General features: G+C 39.6%; 2 gene segments (V, D, J or C); both read left to right on the top strand.

The window, feature by feature from the left end:
* Window positions 1-6,673: 6,673 nt before the first annotated feature.
* On the top strand, window positions 6,674-7,228 carry LOC116037171 (the record flags this gene model as incomplete). The annotated part of the segment is given in 2 exon segments: window positions 6,674-6,833; window positions 6,924-7,228. Coding segments are annotated over 2 exon segments (423 nt in total), but the record flags the coding sequence as incomplete, so codon positions are not given.
* A 3,839-nt stretch (window positions 7,229-11,067) lies between these two features.
* On the top strand, window positions 11,068-11,586 carry LOC116037174 (the record flags this gene model as incomplete). The annotated part of the segment is given in 2 exon segments: window positions 11,068-11,200; window positions 11,288-11,586. Coding segments are annotated over 2 exon segments (345 nt in total), but the record flags the coding sequence as incomplete, so codon positions are not given.
* Between the last annotated feature and the right edge of the window lie 6,072 nt (window positions 11,587-17,658).

Raw genomic sequence — 17,658 nt, 5'->3', positions numbered from 1 at the left:
TAAGAGACGTTGTGTTAAAGGGGCTCAGGAGTCACCTAGTTTTATTCACAGTGGAAGGATTTGGAGTTGTTTGAAGGCAACTTTTGATGGGTTTTTCTCTGGCCGATGCCGATCTTTAGAAATCAGTAAATACATGCTGCCGATTTATTTTGGCCAATATTTGGCCGATATGTGCTTGTTTTTAAACCTCTATTTGAAAGATGAAATCTAACACTTAAGATACACAAAATTTCTCAACAAAAACATTTATTTAACACTTCACCAATCTACACTTGTATACTTAAATTAAAAATGTATAATGTAAAAACATATATTGTATAAATAATGTATACAAAATATATTAAATAAATGAAACAGTTAAGAAGAAATTAAACTTTGTCAAATAAACTTTTCAATGAAAAAATAAAGTTTAGTGCACTTAGCAGCATTTATTAAACTTCTGAGAACACAAATCTGCAAACTTTCATAAACAAAATAAATTCACAATTTTAATAATAGTAGTGCTGCACACAGTAGCAACTAGCAGCATTTCTTTGTTTTTGGTCTGAAGAAAATGTATAACACTTGAACACAAAAAATCGGCTTGATATACTCGGATATCGGCCGATGCCGATTATTCAATTCAATTCAATTTTATTTATATTATCAAATCATAACAGGAGTTATCTCAAGACACTTTACAGATAGAGTAGGTCTAGACCACACTCTATAGTTTACAAAGCCCCAACTATTCCAGTAATTCCCCCAAGAACAAGCATTTAGTGCGACAGTGGCGAGGAAAAACTCCCTTTTAGGAAGAAACCTGGGACAGACCCAGGCTCTTGGTAGGTGGTGTCTGACGGGGCCAGTTGGGGATGTGATGAACAGTGGCAATAAAAGTCACAATAAAGATTATGGAACAGTGATTACAAATGGTAGTCGTAGTAGTTCATGTCATAGCAGCGCACTGCAGGGCGTTACAGGATGTAGTGTGGCAGGACACTGCAGGGTTCAGCAGGACGTAGCAGGACACTGCAGGTCACTGCAGAGCGTAGCAGGACGCAGCATGGTTCAGCAGGACGTAGCAGGACACTGCAGGGTTCAGCAGGACGCAGCAGGACACTGCACGGCACCGCAGAGCGTAGCAGGGTGTCGCAGGGAGTGCTGCAGGACCACGGCGACAGCTGCAACCAAGATCTTGGTGCCATACTAATCCAAGGAAATATGCTGGGCGAAAAAAAAAACATAAGGATTCCGGGAAGTAAACTCCCCAGAGCTAGGTTAGTAACAAGCATTGCTGGGACAAGGATGCACACAAATGGAAACAAATGGAAAGAGAGAGGAGAGAGCACCTCAGTGTGTCAAAGGAAGGAAGGAAGTCAGCCAGCAGTCTATAACAGCATAACTAAGAGAGACAGGTTAAGGAGAGGAGCCTGCTCGGGCTAGAACTCTCCCCAACTGGATGGGGCTGTACTGGCCTGCCTCCTTCTACTCTGATTTTATTATTGATTATATGGTAGATTAATCTGACGACTATGAAGAGAAGCAGGGGGGCTGGGCTAGGCGGACGCTGCAACTCCTCACTCCCTAACTATAAGCTTTATCAAAGAGGAGGGTTTTCAATGTATTCTTAAATATGCTGACGGTGTCTGCCCCCTGAACCCAGACTGGGAGCTGGTTCGAGCTGGTTCGATTAGATTATGTAAAGAATGTCAAAAATCGGCCGATTAATTGGCCGACCTCTAGTGAGTAACCAAAGTACAGTAACACATTGTTAGTAATTAGTGATTACCCATTTTGAGTAACTTGCCCAACATAGTGACAGGGGCCACTGGTCCAAAAGGTTGACGCTTAGATTCAGCAGAAGTCTGCAGCCACGCTGACATCGATTCTAGGGTCAGCTGTGAAGAGGTTACTCCTGGATCAACAATATCTAGGAAAACCACAAGAACTCCCTGTTAATCAGTACAAGACCAGCAGAGTCTCCGAGATTAGACACATGCTACTCTTGTAAACTGACTGGATCAAATCACGGTGAGGATCTGCACATCTCCTCTGCTGCAGTGACAGACTCTGCTCTGTACTACTGTGTTGTGAGGCCCACAATGACAGCAAACCCGCAGTCTCTGAACAAAAACCTTCCAGCTCCTCCTTTTATTGAACAACAGCGTTCTGAAAAACCAGGGTGGCTGATGTGCTGTAAATGTTGAGAGATCTTCAACAGACGAGAAAGAGGAAGGACCAATGATGTGAAGGCCCAGATCCATCAGAGTATCAATGCTCTTCCTCTCTCTCCTCCCCTCTCACTGTAGACATGAAACACTGGCTGACTAACATCCTGATTCTGGCTCTCTGGCTAGGTAACTATTTAAAATACTGATTGTTCTCCTTTAATCAATCATCTTTATAAATTCATCTCCTCTTCTGCATGTTCTCTTCTTCCCCAGAGTGTAAAGGAGAAGACAGAGTGACCCAGCCAACAGGAGATGTCATTACTACTGAAGGAGAGACAGTTACTCTTGACTGTACATTTGAAACCAGTAACCCAACTCCCACTTTGTACTGGTACAAACAAGAATTAAATGATTACCCAAAGATGTTGCTGCAACGTTTCTCTGTAAAAGCTGATAATTCTAAAGAGCAAGAGAGAGTTGATGCAACAATCAAGGATAAGTCCGTTCCTCTGAAGATCCAGAAGCTTCAGCTGTCTGACTCTGCTGTGTACTACTGTGCTCTGCAGCCCACAGTGACAGGAAACACCAAAACTCTGTACAAAAACCTTTGGAGCAAAGACAACACAATACTCCTCAACATCCACCAGAGGGAGTCAAACATTGTTAAAGGGGTGTTAGAATGCAAAACCGAGTTTACCTTGTCATAGTTGAATAACTACAGTTCGGTGGGTAAAATAGGCATACCTAGAAGCTCAAAGTCCTATTGACACCTCTTTCCTATGCAAATATCACAATTTCAAACTGCCGCTGAAAACGGGCGAATCCAAACGAAGCTAGTTGACGTCAACTCGGTGGCTGTACCTTAATTGGCTCTAGTCTGTACCTTTGTCACGCCCCAAAATTTACATACAGACCACTGGTCTGAGACCAGCTGGTGTTTTGAATATAGGTCACGCATGCAGATCTCAGACACGAGCTTAGCTGCGAGCTAAGCTGTGTACTTTAGAAAGAATAAAGTTTGGAAGTTTTTCAACGATATTGAAAATGAGCCACTGTCGTAAATGCAGTGTTCAAGGCTGTACAACGGAATACTGGCCCAGAGAAAAGTGTTCAGATTGAGTAGATATGGGACAATGGAGCGGGACTTGTGGATCTAATGCAGCGGCGCAGAGGATATGCCTGTGGGCTTCACTCTCCGCTAAATGTCCCCGTGCTAAGACACTGTACTAGCTACAGGGTGAGTTGTGATTCCTTGTCTGGAAGTGGAGCTTTTTTATGTCCCAAGGGTAACGTTACAACAACACTAGTTGTAATGAAAGTCTCAAAACTTTGCATTGGTGTCTTTGTGTGCGCGACTACTGTGCTCTGCAGCCCACAGTGACAAGAAACACCAAAACTCTGTACAAAGACCTTTAGAGCAAAGACAACGCAATACTCCACAACGTCCACTAGAGGGAGTCACACACTGTTAAACTTCAATATGATCGAGCACGGCTAATTATTAGCTTCCTTTTGCCAACTTTTGTAATGAGAGAGCTAAAGTAAATGTTTAAAATTATATTCCGTTATAAAGGAAATAAGTTACATTCAGTTTGACACCTTTAAACTAACTGAAAACATTACAAGATCATTTTTATTTGTATTTAAATACATATTTTGATAGAACGTTAACCAAAAAGTGTCCAAGCATGGACACAGTTCCATTATGTTATGTTTGTAAAATGATTAACACACTGATCATCTGTTGATAACTGGATTATGCTGCTGGAGTAGTTTGAAGTTTTGTTTTTGAATAGTATGGCATTTCTTAATGATTCTGATGTCCAATAGATGACTTTGTAACTGCTGTTGGTGTAAGTTGAAAACAGATACTGTCTGAGTGATGGAGTGAGTTAAGTGTCTCAGACGGACATTTTAACCTTTCAGGTGATTAGTATTTAAAACTCAAAAGGACTTAAGATTACTTAAATAAGCTTTTACATTACATATTCAAAGTAAATCTCTCATAATTAGCAGAAGTTGGTTGACTGTCAAAATGCATAGGATAAACGGGACGGAATGATATTTCTCTGGTACTTAAAATAATTGCAAACATTTAATTTAAGTCATGGAAAGGACTAACTCTATTACTGATATTACATTCCATTGACAAAAAGCATTACTGTGCAGCCGTCTAAATTGATCTGTCCAAGGCCTTTGACTCTGTTAACCATCGCATTCTTATCGATAGACTCAACAACCTTGGGTTCTCTCATGACTGCCTCGCGTGGTTCAATAACTATTTCTCTAATTGGGTACAGTGCGTTAAATCTGAGGGCCTGTTGTCAGAACCTACGGTTGTCTCTATGGGGGTGCCACGAGGCTCGATTCTCGGGCCGACTCTTTTCTCCCTTTACATTAATGATGTGGCTCTTGCTGTCGGGCGCTCACAAATCCACCTCTATGCAGACGACACCATCCTTTACACATCCGGCCCTTCATTGGATAATGTGCTATCAAACCTCCAGGAGAGCTACAATGCCATACAACACAAACCTCCAATTACTTCTAAACTTTGTCAAAACCAAGTTCATGCTTTTCAATCGATCACTGCCTACCCCTGCCCATCGGACTGGCATTAACAAGCTCGATGGGTTGGAATTAGAAAATGTGGCAGTGTACAAATACTTAGGAGTCTGGTTAGATAGTTCCTTCTCCTTCCAGCCACACATAAACCACCTCCAATCTAAAGTTAAGTCTAGGATCGGTTTTTCTATTCCGCAACAGGGCCTCCTTCACTCATGCTGCCAAACTCGCCTTGGTGAAAATGACAATTTTACCAATTCTCGATTTTCAGTGATGTCATATAGAACTGCCTCAAAGTCTCTCCTGAAAAAGCCTCTATGCATTATTTGGCTGGCCCTCGTTAGACACTCAACGCTTAACTCACTGGTACCAACTCATTTACAAGTCCTTGCTAGGCAAAGCCCCGCTCACTGGTCACAATAGCTTTACCCACCTGCAGCCTTTGCTCAAGCAGTTACTCTTTGGTCATCCCAAAAGCCTGCACCTCCTTTGGCTGCCACTCCTTCCAGTTCTCAGCTGCAAATGACGGGAATGAACTACAACAAACCAGGAATCTAATCCATCTGCCCTGGAATGCTCAACTGTTATTTGTCCCACCATTGTTGTCATACAATTTTGCACATCTACTGATCTACCGCACTAACTAGACCACAATTTGCACTCACTGTATATTATGTATATTGACTCTTTACTACATTTCAACATTTATATAGACTGTCTATTCATTTATATTGTGTTATTACCATATCACTTTTGCATATCCATTGACTTACCTATACCTCACTTTGCACCAGCTTGTAATACTTACTTAATCTGTACTTTATGTAGCCTATTGTATTTTGTATTTTTGTACAGTATTGAATGTGAAACTGTATGTTGTCTTGCATGTTTATGTCTTATTCTTGGCCAGGTCGCCGTTGCAAATGAGAATCTGTTCTCAATGGCCTACCTGGTTAAATAAAGGTTAAATGAAAACAATTAAAAAGTAGTGGAAAGGACACTGATGTTGCAACCACCGTCATATAACTCATGTTTTAGAGATGACGGCAGAGGAAATGTAACTGAGAGAAGTGAAAATACAGAGCTACAAGGAGACGGAGAGACTCAGGGAGGAGCTGAGCTGTTACTGAACTATAGAAGAGAGAGGAACTTCTATATTCAACAGAGTTCAATACACAAACCATCAACATTACCTTTATTCAACATGCTGTCACTGCAGCATTGTATGTTTTCTCTGATGTTCCTTTCCATCCTCACAGGTAGGTTAGATTATGAAGCATGAAAACATTGAATCCTAATAACATCTGATTGTGAATCATGTATTAAGTCTTTTGCAACATGAAATAACAGAGTGATCTCCTCCTTAAGGTGTCAGCTGTGAAGAACTCACTCCAGTAGAGACAGAAGAGAACAGTTTAGAAGGCAGCTCTGTTACTCTGTCCTACAGATACTCCAAACAAGTAACTGGTAGTGATGAGTTTTACTGGTATCGACAATGTCCAGGAAAACCACCAGAGTTCATCATCTCTCATTTAGGAACAGGAGGAACATTGAAAAATCCAATCCCTGGACTGACGATTGAAGTGGAGGACAAAAAAATCCATATGAATATCTCCACTGCTGAAGTGTCTGACTCTGCTGTGTACTACTGTGCTCTGCAGCCCACAGTGACAGGAAACACCAAAACTCTGTACAAAAACCTTTGGAGCAAAGACAACACAATACTCCACAACACCCACTAGAGGGAGACACACACTGTTCAAGGTTTCAGGTTCACTATAATTACCACCTTTTATATTTTAGGGAACAAAATGAATCTGCACCAGCTGTAAAACAGGAACCATGTCAGCTGAAAACTACAAAGACCACTTCATACAAGAAATGTTAAACTAAGAAAGGAGAGAGGGACAAAGTCAGTAGGGGGAATAACCCAGGGCTGTGAATGAGTCCTGTCACTGTGATCAGGTTCCTCCTTCTAATCCACCAACTTAGTGTTGATGAAGACTAAACAGAGAGATCACAGCCTTCTTTATACTTGCTGTAGCTCAGAGTTACTCCACACTGCAGATATGAAGCCTCTGTTCATCTCAGTGTTGCTGGCTGCTATGAGCCTTGGTATGAACACAACTCTGTTTCTTTGATATCAATCCAACATTGATATGATTCTTTAACAGCACACTGATTCTGTTTGTTGCTGTTTTACAGAATGCAGAGCACAAAAAGACAACGTGCTGCAACCAAAAGGAGATGTGACTGCTACTGAAGGAGAGGCAGTAACACTTGGCTGTCAATATAACAGCAGTTCAACTAATGATTATCTCTTCTGGTACAAACAGGATGGAAACAACAGCCCCAAATTCATTCTGATGCGCATTCAAGGGGATGAAGGGAACACAGCAGACGAGTTCAGGGAGAGATTTTCATCTACACACAATTCCAAGTTAAAATCAGTCCCTCTGAAGATCCAGAATCTTCAGCTGTCTGACTCTGCTGTGTACTACTGTGCTCTGCAGCCCACAGTGACAGGAAACACCAAAACTCTGTACAAAAACCTTTGGAGCAAAGACAACACAATACTCCACAACATCCACCAGAGGGAGTCACACACTGTTAAACTTCTATATTTTTCATGATGTAGTCTAGAATCACTGAACAGAGAGACTCAGGGAGGAGCTGAACTGTTACTGAACTATAGAAGAGAGAGGAACTTCTATATTCAACAGAGTTCAATACACAAACCATCAACATTACCTTTATTCAACATGCTGTCACTGCAGCATTGTGTGTTTTCTCTGATGTTTCTTTCTATTCTAACAGGTATGTTAGATTATACAGCTTGAAAAGTTGTATTCCAATAACACCTAAAATGAGTCATTTGAGTCTTTTGCAACATTAAATAACAGTTATCTCTTCCTTTAGGTGTCAGCTGTGAAGAACTCACTCCAGTCTAGAAAGAAGAGAACAGTTTAGAAGGCAGCTCTGTTACTCTGTCCTACAGATACTCCAAAGGTTCTGCTGATTATTTCTTCTGGTATCGACAATATCCAGGAAAGCAACCAGAGTTCCTCATCTCTCATCTGGAATCAGGAGAAATAATGCAAAATACCAACTCTGTTTCAGTGAGTGAGGATAAAAACAAAATGGTTCTTCAGATCTCCTCTTCTGCAATGACAGACTCTACTCTGTACTACTGTGCTGTGAGGCCCAACTGACTGACTCCTAACTGTCTTCACTCCTCAACACCAACAGCTGTTTTCACAGAGTCGAGGTTCTGCCGCACCTTAGATAGTCCTACTTCTAGCTCAAAAACCCTAACTCCTATCGCTTAATATTTAATACTGTGAGAGATATCATGACACCCTGCTGATCATCCTGTGCAAGAATGGTGTGTGTTGTGTCAGAAATGTGAGGACAGTAGCTGTCCGAAAAGGGCCTGTTTCTGTTGTCCTCCTGGTATTTCAGTGCAGCAGTTGGACACGGCTTCACTTGGAAGCTCACTGTGCCTTAAATAATGCCACTCTGAGTCTGTACATTCTATCAAAAACACACTAATGTAAAAATGTCAGAAGGGCTTTCTCAAAGTCTCAAAGAAGGTTGAATATCTTAAAAAGTGTTGTCATTTGAAAGTTGAATACTACCCTGAATGTATGAAAGATGTTTCTCGAAAATTCTGAATAACCCAACACAAACTCCTATCCTATCCTCCTATCATGGAGACTCTTTATTGTAGGCCGTGTCAAACAGCAGATTTACTGTTAGCCAGTGTTATTCGGATGTGCACCAAGGTTATTATAGTTTTGCATTTTTCATTAGTTTTTATTTTTATTTCGTTTTGACTTTTTTTTTTCAAATTCAGTTTAGTTTTAATTAGTTTTTAAAGCGGGTTTGCTAGTTTAGTTTAGTTTTTATTTTTTGAAAATGCTTAGTTTTAGTTTAGTTTTTATTAGTTTTAGTCTTTTTTGTAATATGGGTTATTTATCGGGGGATTCAAAAAGATCAGAAAAAGTATTGTGTAATAATAACTGAACAAAAACATCATACATTTTTAGAAATATGTACTCACAATGTATTCAACACTAACACCAGTACATAAAATGTAGCCTACATATGGTCATAAATATGTAAACAGTCTACACAAGACGCTGCAGTATGTGCAAAATGTGTAAGTGACGTGTTCCAGGAAAAAAACCTAAATAACCAACAGACTAAAGAAGACATGAACAGGTGTTTTCAACTTTGGTTCAAGTAAAGTGGCGAACTTTTTGAAGTCAATTGACTCACACAGTTGTGTAGACATCCCAGAATAATCCACATATTAACCCACGCTTCCTCCCGCTTTTGGTGTTCCTGCGTATTTACAAATCAGCAGCTATCAGTCGCCGGTGAAAGCCCTCCTGAAGTGTTCTCTGTCCTACTGTTGTCTCTGTCATGCTGCCTGGCCCTGTATCCATACATCCATGTCCTGTATCTATACATCCATGCCCTGTACCCATACATCCATGCCCTGTACCCATACATCCATGCCCTGTATCCATACATCCATGCCCTGTATCCATACATCCATGCCCTGTACCCATACATCCATGCCCTGTATCCATACATCCATGCCCTGTATCCATACATCCATGCCCTGTATCCATACATCCATGTCCTGTATCCATACATCCATGCCCTGTATCCATACATCCATGCCCTGTATCCATACATCCATGCCCTGTATCCATACATCCATGCCCTGTATCCATACATCCATGCCCTGTATCCATACATCCATGCCCTGTACCCATACATCCATGCCCTGTACCCATACATCCATGCCCTGTATCCATACATCCATGCCTGTAACGTTACCGGGGTTAGCTTCTGTTTCGGGGAAAGGGGGCTTTGCGTTCTCCTTTATCTTGTTAAGGTAAGCTAGGTTAGCCTCCTAGCTTGTGTGCGCTTCTCAAATGTACTTTCATATTCGTGGGATTTTTCCCTGTAATAAACTGACCACATATTTTACCACCTTCCACTGCAAGGCGCTTTTATCTGACACAGTCATAATCAAATAGGACTGCCGCTTTCTTCTGACTTTCGGTACCACTATGATGCCAGGCGAGAGGGACGGAGCCACAGACATGTTGTGTTCAATTTGACGTGGAATGTCGGAATTTCTGGGTTCCCAGTCCTATACATGTCTACATGAAATGTCATGGTCGGAGAGATATAATGTTATTTGCTCTATGAAAGATCGACAAAGACGAAAACTAAGGACATTTACTCGATAATTTTATTTTATTTTAGTTAGTTTTGCCAACAGATATTAAAGTTTTAGTTTAGTTATCGTTTTTTTGTAATGCCTCGTTTTTTTTTTTATTTCAGTTAACGACAAAGTTTTTTCCCACCTAGTTTTCGTTAACGATTATAACCTTGATGTGCACCAAGTAGTAGGCACACTGTCAACATTTCTAGCAGAATTTTCTAGTTGGAAATAAAGATCATTCCATTTACATATAAAGACTAAATGTGGTGGCCAACAAAAAATTAATTGCAATATGCAAAACATGCAGGACAAAAATTACAAATGGATATGCAACAACTTCAAACTTTGTTTGATTGAAGCGGCACGAAGAACGGTAAGTTGAGGCTGAGTAATTTCATTAACAGCGGTGCCATGTCGGACATTAACGACTATTCTTGTGGATTCTTTGGGTTTCCTCCTTAATTCATCATTTGATGTTCACCCAAACTGAGATGACGTCTAAAGTTAAAGGCTACGTGCTGCAATCTGCTAAGGTTATAGCAGTAAAACCATGGGGGTAATGTGAAGTTACTCCCTTCATTTAAAAAAAGATTTCCGACTCTATGTGATCCAGTTGGTGTGTTTTGAACCTGAGCTAGAGGTATGTTCATTCAAATATTTACATTCTCTTTTACACATGCATTTACAGATTATTGATCCATAAAGTAAGTGACTAATTTTACTACTAACTGTAGAACTCTAGGACCTATTTGTTGCAGACTGCCACAATATCATTGTTTTTTTCCCTTATTTAACATATATCTTTTTTTTTTTAAACATTAAACATTATGAAAGTATGAGAGTGCAGAGTCAGAGTTAATAAGTCCAGTAGCACTTGATAAAAACATGAATGCATTAATTTATTATAACTCTGTTGTCTACATTTGGTGAAGATTGCTTTATTACTTGTTTAGGACTCCAAACACAAAGTTAAGGAATTGGAACTTGACTTAGGACTTCACTCGGCACATCCTTGTCCTGACTTGGGACTTCAGTAAAAAGACTTGAAACTTAGTTGTGAATTGCAAAACAGTGACTTGGTCCCACCTCTGTCCTCAACAGATGATAAAGAGGAAGGACCAATGATGTGAAGGCCCAGATCCATCAGAGTATCAATGCTCTTCCTCTCTCTCCTCCCCTCTCACTGCAGACATGAAACACTGGCTGACTAACATCCTGATTCTGACTCTCTGGCTAGGTAACTATTTAAACATACTGATTGTTCTCCTTTAATCAATCATCTTATTGATTAATCTCTTTCTCTGCATCATCTCTTCTTCCCCAGAGTGTAAAGGAGAAGACAGAGTGATCCAGCCAACAGGAGATGTCATTACTACTGAAGGAGAGACAGTTACTCTTGGCTGTACATTTGAGACTAGTGACACATATCCCACTTTGTTCTGGTACAAACAAGAAGTCAATGATTTCCCAAAGTACATGCTGAAGCGTTACTCAAACACAAAAGAGAATGCTCCAGATTTCCAGAAAGACAGATTTGATGCTACAATCAACAAGACATCAGTTCCTCTGAAGATCCAGAAGCTTCAGCTGTCTGACTCTGCTGTGTACTACTGTGCTCTGAGGCCCACAGTGACAGGAAACACCAAAACTCTGTACAAAAACCTTTGGAGCAAAGACAACATAATACACCACACATCTATCAGAGGGAGTCACACACTGTTAAAACTAAAAAATACTTTTCATGATGCAGTCTAGAATCATTTCACCATAGATGTCTAAATGAGAGAAGTGAAAATACAGAGCTACGAGGAGACGGAGAGACTCAGGGAGGAGCTGAACTGTTACTGAACTATAGAAGAGAGAGGAACTTCTATATTCAACAGAGTTCAATACACAAACCATCAACATTACCTTTATTCAACATGATGTCACTGCAGCATTGTGTGTTTTCTCTGCTGTTTCTTTCCATTCTAAAAGGTAAGTTACATTATGCAGCATGAAAAAGTTATATTCCCATAATATCTGCATGTGTATCATTTGAGCATTGTACAACATGAAATAACAGTTATATCTTCCTTTAGGTATCAGGTGTGAAGAACTCACTCCAGCTGATAAAGAAGAAAATAGTTTCGAAGGCAGCTCTGTTACTCTGTCCTACAGATACTCCAAACAAGCTAAATATAATGATAATTTCTTCTGGTATTGACAATATCCAGGAAAACCACCAGAGTTTCTCATCTTTCACTCTGGAACGCAAAATGAAACAAACTCTGGACTGTCTGTTTCAGTGAGTGAGGATAAAACCAAAATGGATCTTCAGATCTCCTCTGCTGCAGTGACAGACTCTGCTCTGTACTACTGTGCTGTGAGGCCCACAGTGACAGCAAACCCACAGTCTCTGTACAAAAACACAAGCTGACACACTGACAAGCTGCTGGAAGACTTTTTTCTACACTGTTGTACTGAACTTTGTACCTCCACTAGAGCGCAACATTATCAAGTAGGAGGTGCACTACTTCTGCACTGTGTTCAACCATTCAGTCAATAATAAGTGCTGCTGTGAAGAGAACAATTCTCAGACTGAATGTTGAACATCAGCTAGTTTCTCCTGTTGATTTAAACCTTGTTGTAGAGATGGAACATTGGCTGTGGATTATTCTTTCTGCTCTTTTCTTTGGTAAGATACAAAGAACAACATGGTTTTAGTATTTTCTAAAGATTTATATAAACTGCAGTTCAGAGCAGAAATCTCTGAACAGTTGAACTGTTTTTTTTCCAGAGTAACACTGTAAATTGACATTTTCTTCTCTCTTCTCCACTCAGCCTCAAGAACAATGTTAGTCTAATGACTTCATTTTCTCTACTTTTTCAGGAATAATAGCTGGAGACAAAATCTCTCCTGGAGAAGATGAAGTCATTAAACAAGAAGGGGAATCTGTTACACTCAGATGTGAATATGAGACTAATGATAACGATGTTTACCTTGACTGGTACAGACATCATTCTGACCTTCAGGCGCCTCAGTTTATACTCTGGAAAGGAGCAAGAGACAGTAGTAGTTTTGAATATATCCCAGATAAGCAAAGATATGAATCCATAACAACAAAGAAAACAACTGAACTGACCATAAAGACACTAACCCTGGCAGACACAGGTCTCTACTACTGTGCTCTAGAAACACAGTGATACAAAGTGTAGAAGAGGCTGTACAAAAACCTGAACACAGATATCTGACTACTCTTCAAAGAGGAGGGAAGTGGTATGCAAACCACAGCTTCATATCAGATGGATTCTGATTATTCCAGTTTTATCAGAGTCCCTGTGGTTACAGCTGCTAATGTAACACTGTGGGAGGATTCACATGAGCAGCAAATCCACCTCAATGACAAACCAACTGTATGATGGTTCAAACACAAGACACCATGACAACAAATAAATGGACACTGACTTACCTACTAAATCCTCTTCATACCCTGTCAGCCATTAGGCCAAATTGTTAAAATTTCCCATAGACTTTAATGGGAAATCTTCGGGAAATTGCTTACGATAGCTCAAAACAACCGCCCTTTGAGGCCATGCTGTATCGACATACTTTAATGTGGAAAAATAATTTAAAGTTTAAACTGAAGACAAGTCATTGTCCTTTATTGGGCTGAATGGGCATTCTGATATCAAGCACGGTTTCTACCAAATCACAGTTTATGTATCGTCCAGTTTTCAGACCGTTTCAGATTTTCCAATGTGTGTGTATGGGACAGAATGTTGAGAGCCAGAGGGGAGGACAGAGGGGGGAGCTGCAGTACGATTCTCTGAAATCTTTCCTCACAAATTGCTCTCTCCACTACAGTTTTTACTCTTCATACATCATGGTTGGTCAAAATGTAGGAGATGTTGTGCCGGTTGCAGACATGTAACTATGGAATCCACCAGACTTAAACTTTTGGCTCTGTTCATACCAACTGCCGATAGAAACAATGAAAATAGATAGGCCACAATGAGCTCCTTCCATTGTTCAACATGTTGATCTGCATCCCAAATAGACACTGAAACACTAATAAAACTGAAATCACTGGTAGTTTATATTACATAACAACATAATTTACAGAAGAACTCAGTAGAATCACATTTTTACCGCAGAAGATTTTACTAACAAAAGAATTTCATGAAAACAGAAGCTTCTCCAACAACTTCACCATCTTTGAATTTCACCTCAAATGGCTGCAGAGGACCAAAAGATACTAAACTGTCACTTTACATTCAAGAAACATTCTGAAAAAAGCATAAAATGTAACATGTTGAAATATTAAGTCTCAGTTTACTTTCAAACTTTCTATGAAGAAATATTAAAAGGCATGTACAGCTTCACTACAATTACCACCTTTTATACGTTTGAGAACAAAGTGAATCTGCACCAGCTGTAAAACAGGAACCATGTCAGCTGAAAACTACAAAGACCACTTCATACAAGAAATGTTACACTAAGAAAGGAGAGAGGCACAACGTGTTAGGTGTAAAGTTGTCAGTAGGGGGAATAACCCAGGGCTGTGAATGAGTCCTGTCACTGTGATCAGGTTCCTCCTTCTAATCCACCAACTTAGTGTTGATGAAGACTAAACAGAGAGATCACAGAGAAATTTTCATCCACATTGAATTCCAGCTTAAAATCAGTTCCTCTGAAGATGCAGAAGCTTCAGTGACAGGAAACACCAAAACTCTGCAAGTATATCTCGCTGCAACATGCGAGACATGAACATCAAGCCCCGCCTACATCCAAGTCAGCCATTTTTTTTTGCTCACGTCACTCCCCATACGCTCGAACGGACCAAGACAGCCTGGTAGAATGTTTTACGAGGGAAATTATTTGGATAAATGTCATGTTTTTTATTTTGAATTGTGGAATCTTTTAATTTTATTTGAAAATTTTATATCTATAAATGTAAATGATCTGAAAGAAAACCAAATAGGCTAGTCACCAATTTAAAAATGACATGAAATTATATTTTAAAACTTTAAAAAAGGACTGACAAATAAGAAAGCCATCCGGACTCTGAACATTTACAATGCCTTACAACCTCTTTAATGTAAATTTCATGCGCCGCTTTTTCGTGTATATATGTATGCATTTAATGTTTTCAATGTGTTTATGGATCTGTACTTGAATAATAAATGTTTTTGAAGACAAAAAAAAAAAAAAAGACAGCCTTGATTCACATTAGATAGAAACTGATGATGTAGGCTAAACACAAACGATATTTCATGCAACAGTGAAGTTTTCATGTAGTTAATACTGATTTCTGATTTTGAAATGATATCCAAATTTGAAATATTGGTCATTTTAAAGCCTGTTAATATTGATGAAAATGTGTTCAAACGGAAAACGAGCCATATTTCATTTAATTTAGCCCTCAAAAGTAGAATGGTGTGTTGTTTCGTTATGGACTTTCATATTAACAGCAAGAATTCAGTCACAACCAAATGTACAAAGGGGTGATTTTGCTTTAACAATTAACAGGTGAACCAGAAGCATACAGGTGAAACTCGAAAAATTAGAATATTGTGCAAAAGTTAATTTATTTCAGTAATTCAACTTAAAAGGTAAAACTAATTATATAGATTTATTACATGCAAAGTGAGATATTTCAAGCCTGTATTTGTTATAATTTTGATGACTATGGCTTACAGTTTATGAAAACCCTCAGAAAATTTGAATATTGTGAAAAGGTTCAATATTGTAGGCTCAAAGTGTCCCACTCTAATCAGCTAATTAATCCAAAACTCCTGCAAAGGGTTCCTGAGTCTTTAAATGGTCTCTCAGTCTGGTTCAGTAGAACTCACAATCATGCCAGATGCTCCTCGGATATTACCTGCACAGTAACACACCTAATCTAAGTATTTCAAAAGGTCGAACACACATACAGATGTCTAGATACAGTAAAATGCTACGTGATTACCGTTATATCCGAGGGTTGAAGTTGCATTTTAACGGGGCAGTGCAAGTTGCTGCTGTGGTTTAGCTGAAGCTAACGCAGCCTGAGCTTTCACGTTACAATATAAAAGGTGTTGACCGTTGACTTAGCTAGCACGCAAACAGTTCATTTACATGTCTACGAGCATGTTAGCAAACTACACCAAAAGACAAATACCGAGGAATATTGATAGAAAGCAGGGGAAACTAGTACTTTAATACTTTTTAGCATTGGCTAATTAGCAACCTGCCTGCCATGATCAAATGTAGCTTCCGAGCTAGCTAGCAGCTAGCCCCAGAAGTTCATGAAAACAAGGCTTTCACCGGAGCAGTCTTACGCTATTTCCGAACCACTCTTTTCGTTTCAAAGTCGGAAATCAAATGAACGAAAAAGTACACGGGCCCAATTACAGTTCACTGTTGTTGCATGAAATGTCGTTTGTGTTTAGCTTACATCAGTTTCTGTCATCTAATGTGAAACAAGAGGATATCAGCTTTGCTACAGTCTTGGTCCGTTCGAGCGTATGGGGAGACGACGTAGGTAAAAAAAAAAAAAAAGACTGACTTGGATGTGGGCGGGGCTTGATGTCAAGCCCCGCCTTCCCGCAGACTGCAGCGAGATGCTCCTCAAACTCTGTACAAAAACCTTTGGTTCAAGGAAAACACAATACTCTACAACATCCACCAGAGGGAGTCACACTCTGATAATCTTCAATGTGATGTAATTTAGAATAACTTTACTTCAGTAGTGTAACTGAGAGAAGTGAAAATACAGAACTACAAAGAGACGGAGAGACTCAGGGAGGAGCTGAGCTGTTACTGAACTATAGAAGAGAGAGGAACTTCTATATTCAACAGAGTTCAATACACAAACCATCAACATTACCTTTATTCAGACTTTACTTTATCCAGCATGCCGTCATTGGATAATTGTGTGATTTATCTACTGTGTATTTCAATTATAACGGGCAAGTTATATTCTGCATTTTCTATGTTTGATTGCTTTTGTTTCATAACTGTGATTCATTTCTTGAAATTGTTGTAACAATAACAGAGTTATCTCTTCCTTCAGGTGTCAGCTGTGAAGAACTCACTCCAGCCGAGAACGAAAAGTACAGTTTAGAAGGCAGCTCTGTTACTCTGTCCTACACATACTCCAAGACTATGGATGCTAATGATCATTTCTTCTGGTATCAACAATATCCAGGAAAACGACCCAAGTTACTCTTTTACATCTCAGGGCTTGGTTATACCAATCCAGGAGAGTCTCTACAATCAGAGACAATGTTCTCTCCTAAACTGTCTGGAGAAAAGCATCTGAATCTGCAGATCTCCTCAGCTAAGCTGTCTGACTCTGCTGTGTACTACTGTGCTCTGCAGCCCACAGTGACAGGAAACACCAAAACTCTGTACAAAAACCTTTGGAGCAAAGACAACACAATACTCCACAACATCCACTAGATGGAGTCACACACTGTTAAACTTCAAATATTTTTCATGACGTAGTCTAGAATCATTTTACAGATAGACTCAGGGAGGAGCTGAGCTGTTACTGAACTTTAGAAGAGAGAGGAACTTCTATATTCAACAGAGATCAATACACAAACCATCAACATTACCTTTATTCAACATGCTGTCACTGCAGCATTGGGTGTTTGCTCTGATGTTTCTTTCCATCCTCACAGATATGTTTGACTATGAAGCATGAAAAAGTTTGTTTCCAACATCAT

This window comes from Sander lucioperca, chromosome 9 (genome assembly GCF_008315115.2).
Source record: "Sander lucioperca isolate FBNREF2018 chromosome 9, SLUC_FBN_1.2, whole genome shotgun sequence".
Classification (NCBI taxonomy): Eukaryota; Metazoa; Chordata; class Actinopteri; order Perciformes; family Percidae; genus Sander; species Sander lucioperca.
Note: the sequence above shows the minus strand (reverse complement) of the source record. Positions and strands in the feature narration are given on the sequence as shown.